Source organism: Cornus florida, unplaced genomic scaffold, assembly GCF_030987335.1.
Source record: "Cornus florida cultivar Cherokee Brave unplaced genomic scaffold, ASM3098733v1 CherokeeBrave_3.0.0_Hap2_Chr05, whole genome shotgun sequence".
Lineage (NCBI taxonomy): Eukaryota > Viridiplantae > Streptophyta > Magnoliopsida > Cornales > Cornaceae > Cornus > Cornus florida.
Genome location: NW_026775575.1, coordinates 105,223,713 through 105,245,701, shown reverse-complemented (window position 1 = coordinate 105,245,701; position 21,989 = coordinate 105,223,713). Strand labels below are relative to the sequence as shown.

General features: G+C 35.3%; 3 protein-coding genes across 5 annotated transcripts; 1 reads left to right on the top strand and 2 right to left on the bottom strand.

Moving 5' to 3' along the window:
* Window positions 1-1,118: 1,118 nt before the first annotated feature.
* Window positions 1,119-6,836, bottom strand: LOC132308221 (probable polygalacturonase). Its single transcript, XM_059806240.1, has 6 exons — window positions 6,544-6,836; window positions 5,732-6,441; window positions 3,593-3,713; window positions 3,062-3,236; window positions 2,226-2,296; window positions 1,119-1,858 (listed from the first exon to the last, which is right to left on the bottom strand). The coding sequence occupies exons 2-6, from the start codon at window positions 6,065-6,067 to the stop codon at window positions 1,212-1,214; spliced, it is 1,350 nt and encodes a 449-aa protein (XP_059662223.1). The 5' UTR covers window positions 6,068-6,441; window positions 6,544-6,836; the 3' UTR covers window positions 1,119-1,211.
* A 2,908-nt stretch (window positions 6,837-9,744) lies between these two features.
* On the top strand, window positions 9,745-17,639 carry LOC132308220 (uncharacterized). 3 transcript variants are annotated; one of them, XM_059806238.1, is made up of 17 exons: window positions 9,746-9,872; window positions 10,128-10,262; window positions 11,065-11,115; window positions 11,223-11,398; window positions 11,857-11,934; window positions 12,030-12,141; window positions 12,653-12,737; window positions 12,836-12,887; window positions 13,004-13,065; window positions 13,147-13,262; window positions 13,377-13,498; window positions 14,035-14,103; window positions 14,268-14,325; window positions 14,634-14,707; window positions 16,122-16,170; window positions 16,480-16,559; window positions 17,334-17,638. In XM_059806238.1, exons 2-17 carry the CDS (start codon window positions 10,139-10,141, stop codon window positions 17,394-17,396), a joined length of 1,371 nt encoding a protein of 456 aa, XP_059662221.1. In that variant the 5' UTR covers window positions 9,746-9,872; window positions 10,128-10,138; the 3' UTR covers window positions 17,397-17,638. The 3 variants fall into 3 exon arrangements, with proteins under 3 accessions (XP_059662222.1, XP_059662221.1, XP_059662220.1); XM_059806237.1 differs by having other exon boundaries at window positions 9,747-9,872; window positions 10,131-10,262; XM_059806239.1 differs by lacking the exon at window positions 16,122-16,170 and having other exon boundaries at window positions 9,745-9,872; window positions 10,131-10,262; window positions 17,334-17,639.
* Window positions 17,640-19,754: 2,115 nt separating this feature from the next.
* Window positions 19,755-21,356, bottom strand: LOC132308219 (ethylene-responsive transcription factor ERF061). Its single transcript, XM_059806236.1, has one exon. It carries the CDS (start codon window positions 20,875-20,877, stop codon window positions 19,975-19,977), a length of 903 nt encoding a protein of 300 aa, XP_059662219.1. The 5' UTR covers window positions 20,878-21,356; the 3' UTR covers window positions 19,755-19,974.
* Between the last annotated feature and the right edge of the window lie 633 nt (window positions 21,357-21,989).

Below are 21,989 nucleotides of genomic sequence, written 5' to 3'. Positions count from 1 at the left end.
TCTCTACCGCTAGTATTGCGTTAGACGTCATCCACAGCGATCCGTCAAATTATCAACCGGAATCTGACACCAAGCGCACAATTCTCCTCCCCACGGAGAAGCCGGACTCAGACTCGGAGCCAGCCAACATCGCTGAGATTGAACCTGAAGACACCGAGATTCAGCCAGACGAATCCAACAAGGATCTACCGGAAGCCGAAACTGAAACGATCGGTGTGGATGCAGTCCCGTTGACCCGGCCATTGACCGTGGTCAGTTTCAGACCAATCAACCGTCACTTCCAATTGAAACGTCCCTTCTCTTTCCATTTCTCTCGCCGTGGTTGCGGCCACCGCTTCAAGCCGATGAACCCTCGTCTTTACGGACGCGAAATTCCATACGGCAATGACATGATATTGTCCGGTGAGAACAGTGACTTCGATCCGATGATGTTCCACGGCGGCATGCGTCGTCATCACCACCACCACCACCACCATGACGATGGGTTCAAGCACCACCACACGTTCGAGAAAGAGAATTTCAAGAGGCCGTTCCATCACGAGGAGGTGGAGGAGAAGGAAGAATATAAAGATCGTGAAGAAGAGAGAGAGGAAGGGGGCTTCATGATGAGCTTCCGCAAGTTCATGAATCACTTTTGATGATTTTTAGTACCATAATCAGTAGTGATGCATAATACGCCTATCTATGTTTTGTTGTGTGTTTTTGTTTTTTCCAGTTTTATTTTGGTGAATGTATTTCCTGTTCTGTAAATAATTTCGCATCTATGCCCAGATGTAGTAATCATATACGCAGATACTTTCTAATTTCTATGATTAATACAATATGGTTGTGTTATTATCCTATATAGTGTGATTTGGTACTTCAATGATTCCAGTACTTGCATATTATATGATCATCAGCTTATGACTTTCAATATTTTATTAGCAATTTGAGTTTTGCTACCAATATGAAATAGGAATTAACTTAATTATCAGGCACTAGCTTGTTTTATAGCAAAACAAAAATGAAATCTAGCAAAAGAATGAATATATAGCAGTATATATATATTCACTTTCATGCAATCAGATTAGACCTCAAGAGCAAACAACAGACCAAGAGAAACTTGGGGACAAATAGAATAACACAAAAGATATCACATTTTTCATTGAATAATTAAAAACCTCAGAATTTATTGATTGCTTGGACAGAATTGAAAATTTTGTGTACTAGTCTTAGAAGGTATTGGAACATTCACCGGTGGTATGAGTGTTTGCCAGTTCTGAACACGGCCACGGGCTAACCAAAAGAGCAGTCCCACTCACGTCAGAGCATTTCCAAGGAGCTGCTGCTGTTTTTGGTCTTGTTGCGCCATGAAGGTTGATATTAGAGAGACAGATGCCAGTAAAAGGTGAGTTCTTCAAGCCCTGTATTGAACCTGGCTGTTGGACCTTCTCACCCCAGACGTTTTTAATTGTGACTCCCTTAACTACTGGGAGAGCATTTGGGTTGAATTTGTCATCAGGATGGTCCCCAACATCACCTGCAATCTTTATCCCTTTCCGCACGTTTTCCATGTATACATTCGACACTGTAATATTTCTAATGAAACCTCCCCTGCCAATGTTTGTCTTCAAATGGATGCCAACTCCCATGTTGAAGAGGCTTATGTGCTCGGCCAATACGTCTTGTACTCCACCAGATGTTTCACTTCCAACTGCAATTCCAGCAAATGGGGATGATCCTGTTATTCGCCGGATTGTGATGCCATGGCTAGGCCGTCCATAAGCAATCCCATACTCATCCCACCCACTCTTCACAGCCACGAGGTCATCCCCCGTAGAAATGTACGAGTCCTCAATGCAGACATGGGTGCTTGAATCTGCAAGAGTGAATTGAGGATATATATATGCAGTAAAAATTTCTAAATTTGCTCATCATATCTCATCTGATGTATTTAATCAGAGCTAAGAAAAGCAAAAATCTGGATTTTATCTGGTTGAGTGGACACTTTTTGGGGTGCCCAGCACCAAACTCCGAGCAAACAAATAATCAAAGAATTCAAGGATCCTCTTGCAGCGATACAAGGAGTTGGGATAATTCATCTGTGTGAGTTGTGAAGCAAAAAAGTAATGATCCAAAGAATGTGCACCATTTCATATATTCTACATGGCACAAGACATTGCAGACCTAAATATACTGATAAGTATGTGCATGTCAAGAAATATGAACCCAATTGTAGTATGTACCTGGATCAATTCCATCTGTGTTGGGAGAGTCAGGTGGAGCCAATATGGTGACATATCGAATGACAACATTGCTGTAAAATAAAAAATTAAAAAATTGAATCTTTCAAAAAAAATATTAAAAAATAGAAGTGTCAGACCAAATGATAGCTCTACCCTTGCAATTCTTGTGGATGTATCATTCAGTATCAAGGGGCATTACAGGATACTGTTCGGGTTAACATAATCAAACCAGCCAATTCCTACCCAACCTCAGCATAACTCATGGCTTGAAATTTTTGTCTTAAACACTAATTCAGACTGAATTTACCAGAACCCCATTACCAACCAAACACTTTTGAACTGTTTCAAAACATCAGCTGAACTGAACTCATGTGCTTCTCTACCACGGTACCACCTCCCTAGTATCATAATGGTCACAATTATGGCTCTTGTCATAAACATTCAAGACAAATTATGTATGTTGGAGAGCACAAAATGGAGATATAAAACAGCTAGATTCAGATATGATCATGATGACTAGTAAATCACATTAACTTCGTGCAGAGTTACATAATTCATATGAGGCTAACAGGCTCCAGCCTTATGCACTAATTGGTTCAGCCATGTATTAATATGGATTTCTGAATAAATTTAAACATGTAGGAAAGCATAAATTCAAATTTCAAATAAGTGATGGAAGTGTTATTTTTATATATAGTACGAATGGGGGAAATAAAATGTGCAATAAGTTCATTATCAGATGAACAGGATTACTGAATTTGAAAATAAATTTATGAAAATATGTATGTCCATTAATTTATTATATTACGAGTCCAAAATCAAGGTTTCATTCTCACCTACAATATACGGGGTGAATATTCCAAAAGGGGGAGTTCTTGAAAATGACATTGGAAATGATAATGCTTCTGGAGTTCATCAATTCAATAAGATTTGGTCTGGTGAATTGAAGGGTTCTCTGCCTCCACATGTTCCACCAGACCTCTCCTTGGCCATCAATGGTCCCATTCTCACCTAAGAAGAACAATTAATCAAAAAAATGAACATATTACTTAAATATGTTATTTGGTATTAAATTTTCATGTACAAGCAGGAATATCATAAATAAGCAGAATGCCAACAGAACCCAACCAGAATAACACGCATTATCGAATGCCAATATTGCAGTTATCAACATCCACTAAAATTATAGTCGTATTAAATATACTCTGAATCAAGTGCCTATATAAAGTATGCTTCTCCGAAAGAAGTAGTTTGTTTGTAAGAGTGGGTATTCTATACATTTAAGAATGCATGTTGCTCGAGGCTGAGGGAAATATGTACAAAAAAAGGTAGATAAATGAATAACAGACATTCTTTCTGATACTGACCAGTGATGATCACATCGTGAAGTCCATCTCCATGGATAAAGCTCATATACCTTCCTCCAGGACGCTCCCTCCCTCTTCCATAAGAAGGCAAGGGAGCAATTAAAGGCCAATTTTTCGTATCCTGAAGCATCCACAAGAGAAAATAAAAATTTAAAAAAAAAAAAAAAATTTGATGTAGAGCATGAAAGAAAATCTTTTGAAAGGGAGGGAGTGGGGGTGGGGGTTCTTAGTATCTCTCTCTGTCTCTATAAAATTATAACCTCTGGTTGAGTCAAGCAAAAAGTAGTAGAGTAAGAGATCATGGAACCAAATCACTCCATAAAATAACACAGATTAAAGGCATTGCCAAAAACATAAATGCAGTCATAAAAAGAAATGATTAAGAATTACTAAAAAAGAAAAGGAAAGGATTGGAAATGTTTTTTTTTTTTTTTGTTAAATCCATCAATTTTTACCTGATGGGTGCAATGAAAAAAGCATTAGTTGAATGATCATCATTATCAACATCATTGCCCCACAAAAAGGACTAATGGATTTCCATGCCATACAGAATATAATTTTCATTTGAAACACCCACTAAAAGAAATTATTTCTAGACCATGGGATGCTACAATTTTTCAAATAGAGCTGTAAAAGGTATAAACCAACCCAAAAAATGCTATTTTACATGGACTCTTCTAAAATGAATGAAGCAACAGTGTCTGACACACGATAACTGGATAAAGTGTGGGATATGTCTCAAATATATCCACTGACTAGCTGGACACGCACCAAGTATATCCAATAATCCAAGTTTTAATATAATTATACACAAAGCTCTCTTATTGTGTTCCTTCTCTTACGTATTACTCAAAACAAGTGAATTACACCATATAAATATTTGGAGCTTTCTCCTTGGAGCATTAAAAAATATTATTTTACCTTCGAAAATAAAATAAAATAAAAATACTAAAAATAAGAAAATTTAGACGTGTTTGACTCTTTGACACATACACGCGTGACACATGCCCAATTTAACGTAGCATAAACAAAATATATTAGCCCTGGCGATGCAGTAAGACATACTAAATTGAAATAGCATTCTTTTAGGTAATAATAATGGGGGATCTGACCATCTCATTGCGACTAACCTCTTCCGAGAATATGCTTTTACCAAAACATGTATCACTAGGTCAGTACTAAATAACTCACGACCAATGATCGATCAACATTAGTGAAGAGCATATGGAGTTTATCTTTAAAATAACAGTGTCAGTATGGTCAATAGATAGACATGGAATTAGTAACATTATTATAAAAGAACATGATGGTACAGGGACAATGCTACCACTTGTCATATGCAGCTGTCAAACTATCCTGGTTCTCAATAATTTTAAAGCCACGCACATGCAACCAGGTCCCCATTTATGCACTGGACCCACCATGATTTATGGTTGTTTATACACCTCCAGTGTTCTAATAACCAAACTGTTTCTTGCACATATATAGCCTCAAAACACTTTAAGCCATAGATAATGTAGTTGAATGTAATTCAGTTAGGTCCTACTTCTTCTGCTTGGCATGATAGATTTTTATTTTTTTATTTTTTTTAGATCGTCACTATTGTCAAAAAAAAAAGTAGCATCGATTGCTGGAAAGCATTGTGAAGGAATCAGTACAACTGTCCACAACAGCACTTGCTCTCAGAACAACCTGTGCTTCGACAAAAGGACCACTCAACCGAAATGACATAAGTTTTGGTGGTCTAGTGACCCTTGCTCATTGAAACAAGATTCACAAATCAAAACCCTAAGCCCAACATTTTGTTCTAGGACAACGTTTTCTCCTCTCCTTTTTTTCCTTTCTTTGTTGGGCTGTGCCAAGGAACCATATATGACTCAGCTTTTGAGCCTAACAAAGTCACACCAAATCGACCAATCAACCACATTGTATACTTCTCCTATGTTTTTTGTTAGGTAAACACTCACACACACATAAATGCCCATTATGGGATTCTAACTCCTCACCTTTCCTCAGTGAAATATTGTATATTAAGGTCAAAGAGATCTTCCAAATTTCATTTCATGGCATAAAAAAGTGATGATAACTAATTCTTCTATTCATTAACTCGCAACAAAGATGTCACTGAGAGTAATTTACCTTAGTAGCTCTGATAACAGCACCCCTAGCCAAGTAGAGAGTCATGTGGCTTGTAAGGTTGAAGCTCTCCGTTAAGTACACCCCAGGAGGTATGTAGAGGAGCGTACCTCCACTCCTCCTCAGATGCTCAATTCGATATATTGCCTCCTGGAACGCTTTCGTGTTCAAAGTCCGCCCATCACCGACAGCACCGAAGTCCGTTACCGAAATCTTATCGTTCCGATACTTCATCGGCACCATCCCAGAGCATGTTACCACTTCGGCAAGAGCCAGTGAGTTCAGAAACGGCACAGTGACCACAAAGCACAGCAAAATTGAGAAAACGAGTCTCTGCATTTTATAATAAACTGTAGGAATTTCAAGAATAGTTTATGATGTAGAAACTAGAAAGCTCGATTCTCGAAGATTTTCTGAGAAAATTGGGGCGAAATCTGTAGATTATTAAAGGGTGACAAAGAGAAGGCTACAAGAAGTACTTTAATGAACGATTATTTTTCGCAAACAAATGAGAGAGAACTCGAAGAGAGATTTTATTAATTGAATCAGATTTGGTGGATGGTTTCTTTTTTCTCTTTTTTCTTTTCCACCACTTAGGTCCAAGGAGGTGAGTCCAAAAAGACGGAGAGAGAGGTGTTTGTGTAATAAATTAGATCTGGAAATGATCCAAAGAGAAAGCTCCAAATAGGTCGTCAATGGCGATCAATCTGCATCTGCATTAATTAGTCGAAGAAGGAGATTAAGAAATATATCTAGAAAAAACTGCTCCGACATCCAAAATTGAGCATAATAAAAAAATAAAAAATAAAACATACATGTGTCTGTATTGAGACTTGAGAGATTTGCTTTATGCGATGTGAGGTTTTCTGATAAATCATCAAAGGGCTCAGAGACGCTGTTGACGGAGCTACCTGAAGTAGCTAAACAGAGCTTTGTCTACAACTAATTTGTCTTTTTAGAGAGAGAAAGCAGAGAGTAGTAGAAGTAGCGCGGTGTCCTTTAAAGCGGTGGGTTTTGTTAATAAAGCAGTGCAGGAAGAGGAGGTGTGAGACACTGACTGGGTGAGTGACGACGCGAGGCTAGTTATGGGGGCTCATCTCATATGCCAGAGCCTTCTTTATTGCCATTTTCTTTTTCCTTTATTCTTTTTTAATAAACAAAAATATATATGGTGAATAAATTAACGGATACTTCAGATGTAGGGGGAATCCACTAGATTGACCTGGCCCAGCTTGATGTGGATGGTGCAAGATTTAAGCATTACAATCCCTTGACGATTATTGTGTATTTCTTTTCTTTTCTTTTCTTTTCTTTTTTTTTTTTTTTTAATGAGATATGTTGCTGCATAAATTTTGTGTTTTTTTTTTTTTGCCCTTTTGGTTATAGGGTGCTTAGTGTTTTTTTGATTAATTGGAAAATGTATGGCATGATTGGTTTAAATCTTTAAAATAATTTTTTTAGAACTTTTTTTGGAACTCGAACAAACAATTTATGTTAACAATTTACTTAAATATCTTCGTTATAAATTTATTTTTTTCTTTTTCTCTTTTTCTTCCATTTTCGGTTATTTTATCATTGTCACCATTATCTCATATTAATTGTATAAAATCTTTAAAAATGGTTTTTATAAAGGAGGGGAAAAAATATAGAATTGTAGGAAATATTTGGAAATTATACATAATCCGGGGTTTCGTATGGCTAAGCTGAAAATCATAAACAGTGAGGGAAATTAATATTTTTGAGTCAAAGAAATGGAAAAAATATTAGAACAACAAAATTCCAAAAACTGCTTGATTTTCTGCAACAGAATCCTGCAAAAATGGCATGAAATTGTATTTTGTACTGAAGTGTTAAAAAATGGCAATCATAGTACAATTTTCTTTTGAACAATACTTGCGTCCTTCCCAAAGAGGATGTGGTTCATCCTCCGTGTGATGTGGTTCAATGTGATTAGAACATGTGTTTAAGAAATAAAAAAGTTTAAAGATGGACATTAACCATTTATTAATGGTTAAACCATTTTTTTTATATATTTTTTCCTTAATCGTTTTTTTCCCTTTCCTTCTTAATCATGATCAGCTACCTCTCTCTCCACAGCAAAACAAATCATTTTTTTAGTCCTAATCCTTTTTTTTTATTGCATGTTTTATTTTCTTGATATACTGAAAGATGATTATTCAAAAATCTAATGAAAGTCACCCAGAAAACATCTTTCCTTTGCTTCAATAGTAAGAATTTGATTGAGAGAGAAGAGAGAGATTTGCTTTCTTATGGAGAGAGAGGAAGAAGAGAAGAGAGGTAAACAATGGTGACTTAGAAGGAAGGAAAAAAATAAAAAATAAAAAAAACAATCCAACCCTTAAGAAATGGGTAATGCTCACCTTTAATTCATTTTTATTTTTTAAAATATGTGTTCTAAGGGCCACCTCACCTGAGAGGATAAATTTCATACCAAGTATTGAACCTTTTTTTATTCCATTCACCCACTTTTTGTACGCTTTTACTACAGTATTATTTTTTTCCTAACCGCCCCATAGTCATTGAACACACGCACCGTATCTCATCAATAGAGCCCGTGCTTCAGTAGTTTCTCCACCACCACCGCATAGTGTGTACATCCAATATTGTTATTGCCTATGTTCTTGTTATATATATATATATATATATATATATATATATATATTCCTCGGCCACCCATCAACAAAGCTCCTTTTGAATTCTTTTAGCTAGCTTGGTTAATCTACCGTTCATCCATAGTCAATACTGACACTGTAGATGTCCTGATCTCTGAATACCAATGGCAATTGGGTCACACCATGGGCTCGGTTAAAAATATAATGAATTTAAGGCTTAGAACCTCCATTCCTCGTCCCTTAATTTTCAGGGTGAGTTGGATAATACAATTAGTAGAAGCACTCTATAAATCGTGTGGGAGACCAAGTTCGAGTCACTCTATCCTCCTTTTTTCCTTTTTATTGTCAATATATATATATTCTCATATAATTGTTACATAAACAACTCAAAAAATTAAGCAAGAGGATCATGATCCATAATCAATTATTCAATTTATTCACTAGTCCACGGAGTAAATTAGATGTACTATCTGACCTCATTCAATATTAGTAATGCTCAAACCTTCTGGTTACTTATTTGAGTTATTCAGATATAAATCTCATCACGTGTTATGATAAGAGACAATAACCTAGCTACTGTCTTGTAGTAAATATGTTGAGGAAGAAGATATTTGTTCTATAGTGTTTTGATAAATGAACTTTAGTTTCTTCACCTTTTTTTGTTTTTTTTTTCCTTAAAGTAAATGACAAAACTATCCTCAATAATGTAATTCTATTTTACAAGTGGAGTGCGTTAATTTTTATTTTATTTATTTATTTATTTTGTCATTCCAAAGGCTCAAAGGTCAAGCCAAAGCCATTACGGTATTAGATTGTCAATGTTGTTAGTATTTAACTTGCATCCAATATAAAATTACAATAGATATCCTACCAAATGTTCATGATTTGGTAAAATATAATTTAATTAAAGATCGTACTTCATAATACTTCTTTCGTCTCATAAAAAATTTCACTTTTGAAAAACCGTGGCTTTCACAAATTGAACTGACACGATTTTCTAAAAACGACACTATTTTTGAGACGGAGTGAGTAGGAAAATGATTTATTTGAATGAAATTACCCACAAATATTTTTATTGGATTTACTATTATTACCTATGTATCATGTAAGCATTTGAATGAAGGCAATATTTACATATTCACAGATAAATAAGTTAAAGGTCACATTAATTTATATGTGTGTGTATATATATAAGGAGTTGATTTTTTTATTTATTAGGGTCTCATGTGACATGTCAATTAAATAAAGGCAATACTTACCTATTATTGGATTAGCTGTCTAATAAATAATACTGTAAGATTTATATTATGGATTTTTAGAAGACAATATTGCCTTTTCATAATTTTCCCGCGAGTTTATTTTTCTATTATCTATTTATTTATTCAATCGAGTAACAAAACCCTACTTCACCGGTGCCTGTATTTTATTTTTCCCGCCATTTTCCAGCTTCTGTGCGAATCCTTGCCGCTTCGTCTGCTATCTCGGCTTCAGCATACGAGTTCAAGCACGTCGTAAGCATCATTCTCTACTCCAATTATATATATACACACACATACAGGAAACTATTTTATTAAACGTTAATTTGTTGCTCTAGGATTAGGGTTTTTTCCAGTTAAGCATTGCAATCCATTTCAAATTGCATTATTGTTGGATTTACTCTTCCGATTGGTCAAGTTTTTTCCGGATCTTATTATAATGTTGTTGCGTTTGCCGAGAAAATCATTTTCTGATTCTTAAACGGGGCTTTGTTGAATTGGGGAAACTAGTAGTACTCAAAATGACAAGAGAAGAAGCTGAGAATGGAAGAGATGATATGCTAATTGATGGTTGTGAAGCTGAACAGATGCAAATCAACGCTGTTCCTGATGGATTCAATGCCAATTATTTGAAAGTTTATTATGGTAATTGATTTATAATTCAAATTATGTTTGGTCTATTATGGTTTGATCTAGTTTAACTTTGGTTTGAATTTGTTGTGGTTTGAGTTTTTCAAGTTTGATATTTTAGTAAGATTCATCATTAAGGGGGCTTTTTATGTCTGTTTGCTGACCAATGAATGCATATAAATTAGTATCAATCTATGGTGGAGTGGCAATAAATCAGATTTATTTTATTAAATAAAGAGTTTGCTAATATTTATACCGGTTTATCAGAAAACTGGACAATTATAAATGAGTTAGTTTGAAAAAGAAGTCCTCTTGATTTTTTCAAATGTAAAGCTATGCCTAAATTAAATGCTCAATTTTGTGACTAATGTACACCAATGATAACTATAATAGCTTTAAATTACATGTTCAATTTTGTGACTAATGTAAACCAATGCTAACTATGATGGTTCTCGTGGCTAATCATTAAGAGGGCTTTTTCTGTCTGTTTGCTGACCAATGAATGCATATAAATTAGTATCAATCTCTGGTGGAGTAGCAATAAATCAGAGTTATTTTCTTAAATAAAGAGTTGGCTAATCTGAAAACTGGACAATTGCAAATAAGTTAGGTTGAAAATGTAGTTCTCATGATGCTTTCAAACGTAAGGCTATGCCTAAACCACACGCTCAATTTTGTGACTAATGTAGACCAATGATAACTATGATGGTTCTAACTTTGCCAAGCACTTGCTAGTTTGTTTTTCATCTCTTGTCAATTGTGTTTTCGCCTAAGAAGTATAAATTCTTACTTATAAAGTTATTTTATCTGTGGCCAGGAAAGCTTTTTCCCCATGCTGATATCTTTAAATGGATGTCCTATGGAAATGGTAATCCAATTTTCCCTATAAAACTGGTTGCAGATCTCTCCTCTCTTCTTCTAACTGCTGTTATTTTATTTCTTCTATAACGGTATATCTTAATTGATGATCTGTAGATGGAAAGCATCCTGCATGTGACCAATCATACTTTGGACGAAGAGAATTTTCTTTCACATTGGATAATGACATATATCTGAGGTTTCAGTCTTTCAACAGTGCATCTGAACTGGAAAATTCGATCAAAGAGAAATGTCCATTCAAAATAGATATTGGGCCTGTGTACAGTGTTGATGTAAGTTTACAATATTTGATTTTTCTGAATGATTAAAGACTAGATTTACTTCACTGAGTGTCTTGAGTATTGTAGTTGGCTGTTGTGTGCGTGCTGTGTGTGTGCATACGAGTAAGCTTGGTCTAGCAGCAGATTTTGATACAGTTTATAAGGCTCTCTGAGTTCAGAACAGACCAAGCGTAACTTCTGAAAGAACCCTTTTCTTTTAAACATAATATGCATCATTTGATCTTTCCATTCCTTTCATAGAGTATGCCATGACTTGGCCAAGTGATTGGCAAGCGCCCAAACAATGGAAACATCCCCAAGTCATGTGTTCTTAAGCACAGTGGAGTCATGATGATTTATATCTGTGTTTTCCCCTAGATTATAAATTCTTGCATGTGCTTAACAACACAGATTCTTTAGCTTCTGTTTGTTGCGTTATCTTATTTTTTTCTTTTTCATTTATGCTGCAGCCTACAAAAAGGCATGCCTATGGACAATCTGGTGATAATGTTTTCAGTCCGGTTGAAAGAGAGCTGGTTTTTGATATAGTAAGTTAATTAACTTTCAAATAATTTAAACCTAATTAGAGTTTGAAGCAACTCCTAGGTCATTTGAGGTGACTGAGTTACATGTTGTCCCACAGGATATAACAGATTATGATGATATTAGATATTGCTGCTCAGGGGCTGATGTTTGCTTGGACTGCTGGCCCCTAATGACTGTTGCTATTAAGGTGATTGATACTGCTCTCCGAGGTAGGAATATTGCGCATTGGTACATTGATGTCGTTAAAATATTTGCTTACTTATCTATAGCAGGAATTTAATTTTCACATTGGTACTTTGCCAAAGCACTATACTTGTTATTAGAGGCAAAAACCTGAGCATTATGTTATACAGTGATAGACTACAATGTACTAATTGCCATTGTAACAGGAACTATCATGATAAGCTGATACTCTGATACTTGTGTTTTTTAATGCTATATCATACTCGAATTTCTGTTTGTGATGATACATCAGTACAATAAACTATACTTGTAAGAAAATAGTGCGTATGATGTACACATGCGATATGTAACGTATAACTAAGCTCATCATATGTAGTCAATATGTCGTTATTCTGTGCAATCATTGTTCTTATATTTTTAACAAAAGTTTGAAAGTTGCACATTTGTCTCACACGTGCATTTGTATGTTTCCACTCTTAGCTAAATATGATGTGCTTATTTACCAAGCTTACACTTTTTATTAATTCCTTAATACAGATGACTTTGGATTTAATCACATTCTCTGGGTATACAGTGGAAGACGTGGTGTCCATTGTTGGGTTTGTGACAGGAAAGCAAGAAGGTAATTCCAAATATACTTGGAGAATAAAATTTTATTTTATCTGGTTTTCTATGCATTTAATGATTTCTGAAGATTTTAAATGTACTGCCATCACTCAGGTTGAATAATGAACAGAGGGCATCCATTGCCGAATATTTTCGTGTATACAAGGTTGTCTACTACTTTTTGCAAGTATAGTTGGAGTTGGGAGAAATCTTCCATTGTATTTCTAATGGAAGTCTTTTTCTTTCTTTCTTTATTTTTTTTTATTTTTTATTTTTTTCTAGGGCAATGAGAATGGTCAGAAAAAGGTTTCTTTAATGGGTCCTGTACTTCACCCTTTCCTTCTGTAAGTGTTTAGTTTAAATTGTTGATCTTCTCTGTCTCTCTCCATCATTTTTTTTAACTATGTGCCATTCAATTTTTGCAGGAGATCATATGATGATGTTCTGAAAGATTTCTTCGAGGAGAATTTGCTCCGTAGTCAAAAGTTACTTTCAAACGAGGAGCGCTTTGAGAAGATATTAGAGATGATTCCTGATGAATGTATGCAGCTTTGATTTTATATTAATCTTTGTTTCAATATCATTATTTCTTCCCATATACATTTTCATCTCCTGAAACCACCATCAATACATTACATGGAAGTCATCTTTGCAGCTGTAACTTCTGAGCTTCGGGGAAAGTGGCTGGAGAACAGAAGGTCTTCTGTTTCAAAAGAAGACATTAATGTTGTTAGGTGGGAGCAACTAAAACATATGCTGCAGTCTGGAAAACATAAGGTATGATACAACATCTGTGACACAAACATCTTATTTAGGAATTGATACACTGTGGTGGACACCTCTGTATCTTTATTAGGCATTGGTTCTTTTAAAATTTAAATGATCAACTAGATTGGGCCAAAAAAAAATTCTTGTTGTTTGAATCTCTTCAAATGGCAACATTTTATGCTTTCCTTTGCCTTGTATTGCATTTAACAATTCCATAATACCTAGGGGAAAAAAAATCCATTATAATAATAATAATAATTTTGTCATACCTTTTAACGGAACATATACAAACATATAGATGCTTGTACTTCATCTGCTAAATTTTGAAGTGAATTTTAGTTTGAGAAGGTCTGTGTTATGGAGTAAACATTCCAATGGAATTTACAGATGGTACAGATTCTTGACACTGTATGTGTTGCTTGTAGTCAACTCAACAAAGCTTTGTTCCAACTATTTGGGATCAGCTACATGATTTTTATTTTTTTTTAAATCTGTTTATAAAAAGTACAAAAAGTACTTCGGTTTTCTTCCATTTCATATTTCAGGCACAGGGGCTTCGTCGGTGTGTCGAAGAGATTGTATTTTGTTATACCTATCCTAGGCTTGATATGGAGGTTTGTGTAGTTCTTCCCCCACACCCCACGTTTTGATAAATTTCTTTTTCAGCATGCATGCCCCTTAAGGTCATCCAATTTGCATGTATTCTTTTGTCAAATATAAGTATTATATATCTATAATGTGTATTGCTTCACATCTAATCCATTTGACTACATCTCAGGTTTCGAAGCACATGAACCATTTGCTGAAGGCACCATTCTGTGTACACCCTAAAACAGGTTTGTACCTTAAATATTTATTACCTGTGAAATATAGATGCTAGGATTTTTAAATACTATGACTGATTATCTGACATAATGCTTAAAGTTTGCAAACAGTAAGTTCTGTTTTAAATTATGAATTTGAACATCATTTTGTTATATTAATCTTTAATCAAATGAAAATTTGGAAGCTAGATTTTTATTTCAAGGAATTATTGAATCCTTGCTATTTGCAACCATCTGTTGTACTTTCAAACTATCTGGAGTTTCCTATTATTACTATTATGGTATGTTCCTCGCTAGTGATTTGCTTTCTTTTGCTCCAGGTCGTGTTTGTGTTCCAATTGATCCAAAACACTGTGAGGAGTTTGATCCGACCACTGTACCAACACTTTCCATGGTAAGCATATATTTAAACGATCCACTTACTGGTTTAGCCACTTGTCGTTGCAAATTTTCAGCAGTTCCAGTTGAAGGTTTGTTGTAATTTGCAAAATGATAGCATGCAATTTACATCAAAGAAAAAGCTGTTCAAAAACACCTTTAGCCCTTTAAACTAATATATGGACAAGAATACTGTATTGTCAAATAGTGAGAATTTTGACTCAATTTAATTCCACTCTGTCTTTTCATCCTCTTTTCATTATGTTGTTGCCTTCACAATCTAAATGAAATTTGGAGACTTAAGCTTAGATTCAAATTGCTGTTTGATATTTTCACCATCTGTCTGTTTGCTGTTTCCTTGATGTCTTTAATCTTGGTAAGGGCATTGAGTAGATTGAGGGTCAGGAGAGTAGCTATAGATAAGAGAAGGAAAACAATAAAATCAGATGAAGGGATTCTTCTCACCTTGGTTATTGATTTGGTCTTAAGTTTTCGTGCCAGAACATAGTAGTAGTATGGTCCTAGCATTTGAAGAGATTACTTGAAGCGCAGGCCTAGGAGCTTGTGACAAAGCATCTTTCTCTCTCTCTCTCCTCTCAAGCAATACTGTCTGCCCCCCATATATTTTCCACCAACTAAAAAGTGTTATTTTTCTAGTTCAGTACACACCTTTTTCTGACCATTTCTTGTTCTCAAAAGTAACTTTGTCAAAAATCTGAATTTCTTTGTTGTTAATTTGGTATGTCTCCTTACTGAGCCATCCAGTGGATTGTTCATTATTTCACTGCTAACTTCCTATTGTTGCTTGCCTGTACTTGCATGTTCTCTGTTGTCTTCCATTTAGAAACCCATTTGAATTTCTACAGGCAGCATAAACGAAAAATTGATTGATACCTGCTTATCTGCTATAATCTTTTTTCCTAACCAGTGCTTTTGTAACTTCTATTGGAAGCACGTATATGATTTATTATGATTTTAGTATGGTATTACAAACTATACTCATACTATACTTATGCTTCCTCATCCATCAACTTTTTGCGATGAGAGCAGAACCATCTTATAATTTGGCAAGTCTAGACGTATGCCATAATTAATGAATTTAACCATCCAATATCTGCATTGTTTTTAAAATAATAGGACATATTCTTGCTGTATCATGTCAATATTATCTCTAGACCTTTTGACCCATCTTTAGGTGAAGAGATGATAGATGAATGTAATTTTTTAGTTGCAGTACGAATATATCTAATATGCATTGTTTTTAAAATATATTACACAATATTATCTCTAGACCCTTCTACTCATCTTTAGGTGAAGAGATTATGGATGAATGTTTATTCTTAGCTGCAGTATGAAATATTGTTGGGGTTTGGTATCAGGTCAATTTTTTGTCACTCATGAATATTTTACTACGTTTGTTAAAACTGCAGCTTTTAGGAGAACTTAACATGGGAGGTTTGAGAGCAGATGGTGATAATGGTATGTTAATAGAAAACTTGCATATCTGTATATTTCCTTCTGGATTTGCATAATTTTTTGATGTGTGCGTGTTCACTTTTGGGTTGGTGGATCTCCTAATTCGTCATTTGGAGATAATAACGTTTTGAAAGCTCATGGACAGTTAGAAATTTGTATTCAAGTTGGTGAGCATTTGTTTTTTGAAATGTTGCATGGGGTATCCATCAACCGCATGTGCAGTTGCACTGGCATGTCGTAGTTCACTGGGTCATTTTAACACCATAACTGATGAATTAATTAGTTTTTTTTTTTTTTTTTCCTTGATGGCAGAATGCGATAGAACCTCAATTGGGAAATCCATCAGATATTTTAGGTCATCTTTCTTACAGCCTCTGCTAAAAGCTTGCAAGGTATTTCTGATCTATTTAAATAACATTTGCAGTCCTTTTATTTTCTTTCATTTTTGTTTTTAATATTCTGTTTCTGAAACTTCAATTGCCTTTCTTCTTAGACCATCTTGGCATGCCACGGCTTAGTTTTATTTGACTTAACAATTCTAGATGTGTTGGTCTGGTGGTTCATGGGCCTTCTTGTCTTGTAAGATTGGGCATTTCTTGGAGCTAATTTAAAATAATCCATACCAAACCCAAACCATTGGGTTTAGAAAAGCCCCTTACTATTGCCTTTGCAGCCCCAAAAGCTGATACCTAATGGATTTCCATCAATCTCCCAATTAAGAGAAGTGCATTTAATTTCATGTCAACTACACAGATAGGTTTGGTTATTAACTTCACTATCATCTCTTGTTCGCACACTAAATATATTTTGCATTTTGATAGTCTGATTTTCCTTGATTAAATTTTCAATCAAGCAAACGGTGTTTTAGAAACCCCATGGGGATAAGTTAATGGCAAGGTTCTCACTGAGTCACCTCACATCTTGGAGGTTGGGAGTTTGAATGCTCTTTCGGACCACTCCAGGGGAATTTTCCGGTAATTGCCTGGTGCATGGGAAAGGGGTGATCGCTTGTGCATAGTGGACTGTGGGGTGCTCTAAGAGGCCTGACACTACCATTGTCGAAAAAAAGAAATGGTGTTTTAGAGGAAAAAGAATGGTATATTTTATTTTTTTGATGAATAGAGAAAAACAATGGCATTTAACTATTCAAATTGTTAATGTTGCAGGAGGATATAGAAAGTTCTTATAATGTGAAACTTCAGCAGTCAAAGAATTCACTGAACTGGTAGTGCTTTCCATTTAACAAACCATCCTGTTTCTGCTTTCAGAGGTCCTTTCAGTTCTGTAGGATTATGCTGTATGATTTAACTTAAAATTTCATTGTTAGTTTATTATATGATTATGTAATGAAATTGTGCTTTATGGAACTAGAAAATTACCTATCAAATGTAAACTGTCACCATTTTAAAGCATAACAGTTATCATCTCCTCTTAATCAGCAGAATGAACATCCTATTTCCACAAATTAACAAAGCTATTAGTTACTTATGAAAAAAAATAAAAAACATAAATAACAGAGCTTTTAGCTACATTATTTATTTATTATTATTTTTTAATAAAGCTGGTCCTGGGCAGTATAGATACTTCCCATTAATGTGAATTCGGTACAAGAACTTTTATTTTTCCTGATTATTATATATTTCTAGATATTAATTTTGCATCTTTTACCATTGGCCTTTTATATGTAATATCTGTATTGACACTGAGGTAAAAGGTGTCTTTATGAGGGGCATTTTGGTGTTTCTGGGCTCATCTACCTGAGCTATTTGGAATGCCCTTGAATGTGGTTGAAGGTATAGTTATGAGGACCCATAAAGATGGATTCTAATTAAAGTTGCTGTTGTTTTCTTTATAATATGTCACGAAGCAATTCCAATGTTGAAATCGTACGGGCTGAAATATTTGGTTGAAGACTTGCAAATCTTCAAGGTTCTTTTTGTTTTTTCCTACTTTCATGTTTAGGAAAATATAAATCTGGCCTTCAGATAGTGTTCTGACCTACTGGTTGCTTGCAAATACTTGCAAATTCTGAAAAGTTTCAAGGAGTTCACTCTAGTTGAGCGTGACTCTATAACAGATTCTACCTGATAACTTACTGGAATGGTTAAAGATCCATGTCCTTGAAGACCTTGATAGAAGTTCTGCAGTATGGATTAATGGAAATGACCAGCGGTGGTTGGTCGGCTTGTTTCTACCGTTGCAATGTTGAGTTTTTGTTGTTGAAATTTCATGAAGTTCATCTATCTTCGCTGCACGTACACAAATGATGCAAAACTGCTTCCTTTTTAGTGTCTTGAAGTTGTATTTCAAGAAGTAGCTTGTGCTTGCTGTTCATGGTCATTGCATGTGAAATAATGGGAAAAACAACATTTCATAGTGACATGTAGCATACTCCATCAGTAAGAAGAACATAGTAATTTGCTGAATTACACCAGATTAAATCGGTTCATATCAATCCAATTAAGAAAGTTAAACATAAATTAGTTTTTTACATAATATTCTGCTGAATTAATGTGTGATAAAGGATGGTTTTTCTTTTCCCTCCCAAAACTGGAGACTAGCCCTATGTTTATAATTAAAGTTTGCTGGCTCGAATATTCTTGTATATGTGTTATGTCGATCGGATCAATGGTAAAGAAGCATAACAAGTAGTATTTGGAGTTTGGCATTCTGATCCAAAGAGGGAACTAATTGATTCATTTGTGAAGAAGGTTAAGAATGTGACTTGTCTTTAAAAAGTGGTTTCACCATTTCTTTATAGCAAGTGCTTCAAGCCCCTAACGTTTGTTTGGAAGATTTGTACATCATATTTGATCAAAAAGTATAATAAATGTAGTAGATTCAAAATCTGTGAGGTTCACATTATTCTCTGAATAAGCCCTTCTCACTTCTAATGTGCACTTGTGATGTGCTCTCATTTTCACTCATTGGGTAGGGCTAAAGAGTTATAAGCTCTCATCATGTATACATATGGATGCAATGAGTCGGGAGGTAGGACCACAATAACTAGCTTTCTTCATCACCAAGAGGGATGCATAAACTGGAAGATTCGGCTTAGTTCGCCATCACGATTTTTCAAGAAAATTCTGTTGTTTCATATCTCAATCCAATGGGAATGATGCGGCATGAGCAGTTTTCACACACTCACAAACACACAAATTGAGGATTCATAGAGGAATTCGGTATGATGCTTATGCATAGTATGACAATTTACCCTACTTTTTCTGGCATATCTTACTAAACATTATATTACCCTTTGGTCATTGAACATTGAGCTTTTAAATTTAGATTTAGGCCAACTAGTGGTTGCTTTTATGGACTCATCGTCTACTCGTTCCAAGCAAAACTGAGAAGCTCATGCAGTAACACATGTACAAGCTCTTCCCCAATGGTATGATCTTTTCTCCCACAGGGGGAGATGAGTCCTTCAATAGGGACATATTGTGGATGATGGTGCTGTATAACTTAAATTACTTAGGTTATGTTCAGTTTCATAGAATTGAAATTGATGCAATTGGAGAAAAGTAACTCATAAAATTGAACTAAAATTTTCTCTAATTCTATCAATTTTAATTTTAAAAATCCAATTTCATGCAAGCGAACACAACGTTAAAGATTTCTCATCTAATATCACTTTGAATGTGCCTAGAAAACAACCGCAAGAACATTCTTAGTGCCCATCGAAGTAAGAACGAATTAGGGTAGCAAAATCAACCTAAATTACCTTTACTCATACCAAAAAAGTACACTAAAAAAAAAAAAAATATGCATTAGGTAGTCTTCATTAAAGCTATCCAATTTGGTCTTCTAATTGGCTAGAACTTCCCAAATCAACTCAGGATCATAAGAAGGCATGCGTTCCAACGAGCAGTCTTGGAGATCCAATTCCTCCGTCACCATCGGACACTCGCTGGAAACAGAGTAGGACGAATTCTCACCCTTCAAAAAACCATCTTCAGAAGCACTCGGCGATACCATTTCATTGTTACTCCAAGTGCCATTACCAACGAATGAAGAAGACGAGGACGCAGATGCCTTCAACAATTTATGACTCTCATTACCATTACTGCCACCGAAACAAGCACTTTTTTTAACACTCTTGTTAGCTCTCTCTCTTCTCACCTTTTGGCAAATTGCTTGAATCTTGGCATCCACGGCACTCTTCAAAGCATTCAATCTCGCGCAATCAACAAATCCAAGCGTACTAGCATCCCGAAGATTGGGAAAATTCAAGCGTGCATATTCGCCGCGAAGCTTATAGGCTGCACGATCGTAAGCAAAAGCTGCAGCCTCGGCAGTCTCATATGTACCCAACCAAACTCTCATTCTGTTCTGAGGCAGCCTAATCTCTGCCACCCATTTGCCCCAATGCCTCTGTCTCACTCCCCTGTATAGCTTTTTCTTCATGGGACTCATGTAAGTGTTTGTGTATGCGGAGTTTTGAAGTGGGTTGATCTTCGAAGTCCCCAAAACTGTGCTGTTTACGCTGTTTTCTTCGTGGAATTTTCTGAGTAAATCTCGTTGTTGGAGGTACACTGATGAGCCTAAGGGCCCCAAAACAGGGTTGGTTATGGGGGTTAATGGCGAGCAATGAGAGAAGATTGAATCTAAGGTGTTCGTGCCTCCAGCTAGTATGAGATTGGATAGAGAAGAACGAATGTCGGCACCATCAGACAATAATGGGATGTTGTTTTCTCGCATTCCTGCCATGTTTCGGGTATATTTTCCGTCTGAGTTGTAATTTTCCAGGAAAATTGGAACAGGGGAAAACAGAGGAGGAAAAAGGGTGCTTAAAAAATGGTCCCTTTTCCTCTGAAAATGCAAACGGTGTTGAGGCAAATGGTTTCAGAGAGAAAATCTGGAAATGGGTGAAGACTAAGGTCTAAGTTGATGTGAAATCAGAATGATTGGGACGAAAACCAGTGAAGAATTGAAGAGAAATTGAATTCAAAGATGAGAATTCTTGGGCATTGAGATGTGAATTGCAATGTGAGAAACAGAGTCTAGGAGTAGGAGGTAAACAGAGTAATAAACCATTGGAGAGAGAAACATTAGAAGTCTTTTGAGGAATTAAAAAAGATGGAATTCATAGAGCTGTTAGGTGTAAAGAAGGGTCTTATTTTTCTGGTTTGTGTCAGAGTTTGATCCCCTCTTTGCTGTACTTATAGCTGCTGAGAAAGGGACTGATTTCCATATAGAACAACTTCTCCATGTTTCTTGTTCACACTCATCGTGGTCTGAATATACTGTACCTCTCTTGTAATGACTATATTACCCTGCTTGATGATTAAACAAACGAATTAAATAAAAATTAAGCAATGATTTAATTGCACCGATTAAGAAAAGTGACATAATTCACGTTGAGAATAGATAAATTAAAATTTATAGTAGTAGAGTTGCTAAGACATCTATTGTGATTGCGACGTTAAGTAGAGTTGAATGAAGACATATGATTTTTATAAATCTAACCCAAATGGTTGAAAAATAAAAATCTTGATTGTTGTAATATATACATAAATAAAAATAAAGATATGAGTTATTTAATGCAAAAATGTGGTAATGATAAAATATCATATTGACAAGCAGCATAGGAGTTAGGACATCGTGTGAATCATGTACTGCTGCCTAAAGTAAGATAGATTTTTATTTTTTATTTTATTTTTTTATTAATTGCTTAATTTGTGCGTGGACACCACAACTGTGTGGTTATGAGGAAAAAGCTACTTTTTCGATTTATTACGGAAGAGTCAGCTTCTCCACAGTTCACAATTAAATTATATGCCATGTGTCAGTGTGTAGTTCACATTTGCTTTTACTTCTTA

Bases quoted from the DNA above. Each gene is read 5' to 3' on its own strand.
- LOC132308221 (XM_059806240.1), bottom strand. From the start codon at position 6,067: ATGCAGAGACTCGTTTTCTCAATTTTGCTGTGCTTTGTGGTCACTGTG. The intron at 3,714-5,731 runs GTAAATTACTCT...TGGATGCTTCAG, and splicing joins CTGTTATCAGAGCTACTAAG to GATACGAAAAATTGGCCTTT. The intron at 3,237-3,592 runs GTCAGTATCAGA...TGTTCTTCTTAG, and splicing joins TCACGATGTGATCATCACTG to GTGAGAATGGGACCATTGAT.
- LOC132308220 (XM_059806238.1), top strand. From the start codon at position 10,139: ATGACAAGAGAAGAAGCTGAGAATGGAAGAGATGATATGCTAATTGAT. The intron at 13,263-13,376 runs GTATGCAGCTTT...TCATCTTTGCAG, and splicing joins AGAGATGATTCCTGATGAAT to CTGTAACTTCTGAGCTTCGG. The intron at 16,560-17,333 runs GTATTTCTGATC...TTAATGTTGCAG, and splicing joins CTCTGCTAAAAGCTTGCAAG to GAGGATATAGAAAGTTCTTA.
- LOC132308219 (XM_059806236.1), bottom strand. From the start codon at position 20,877: ATGGCAGGAATGCGAGAAAACAACATCCCATTATTGTCTGATGGTGCC.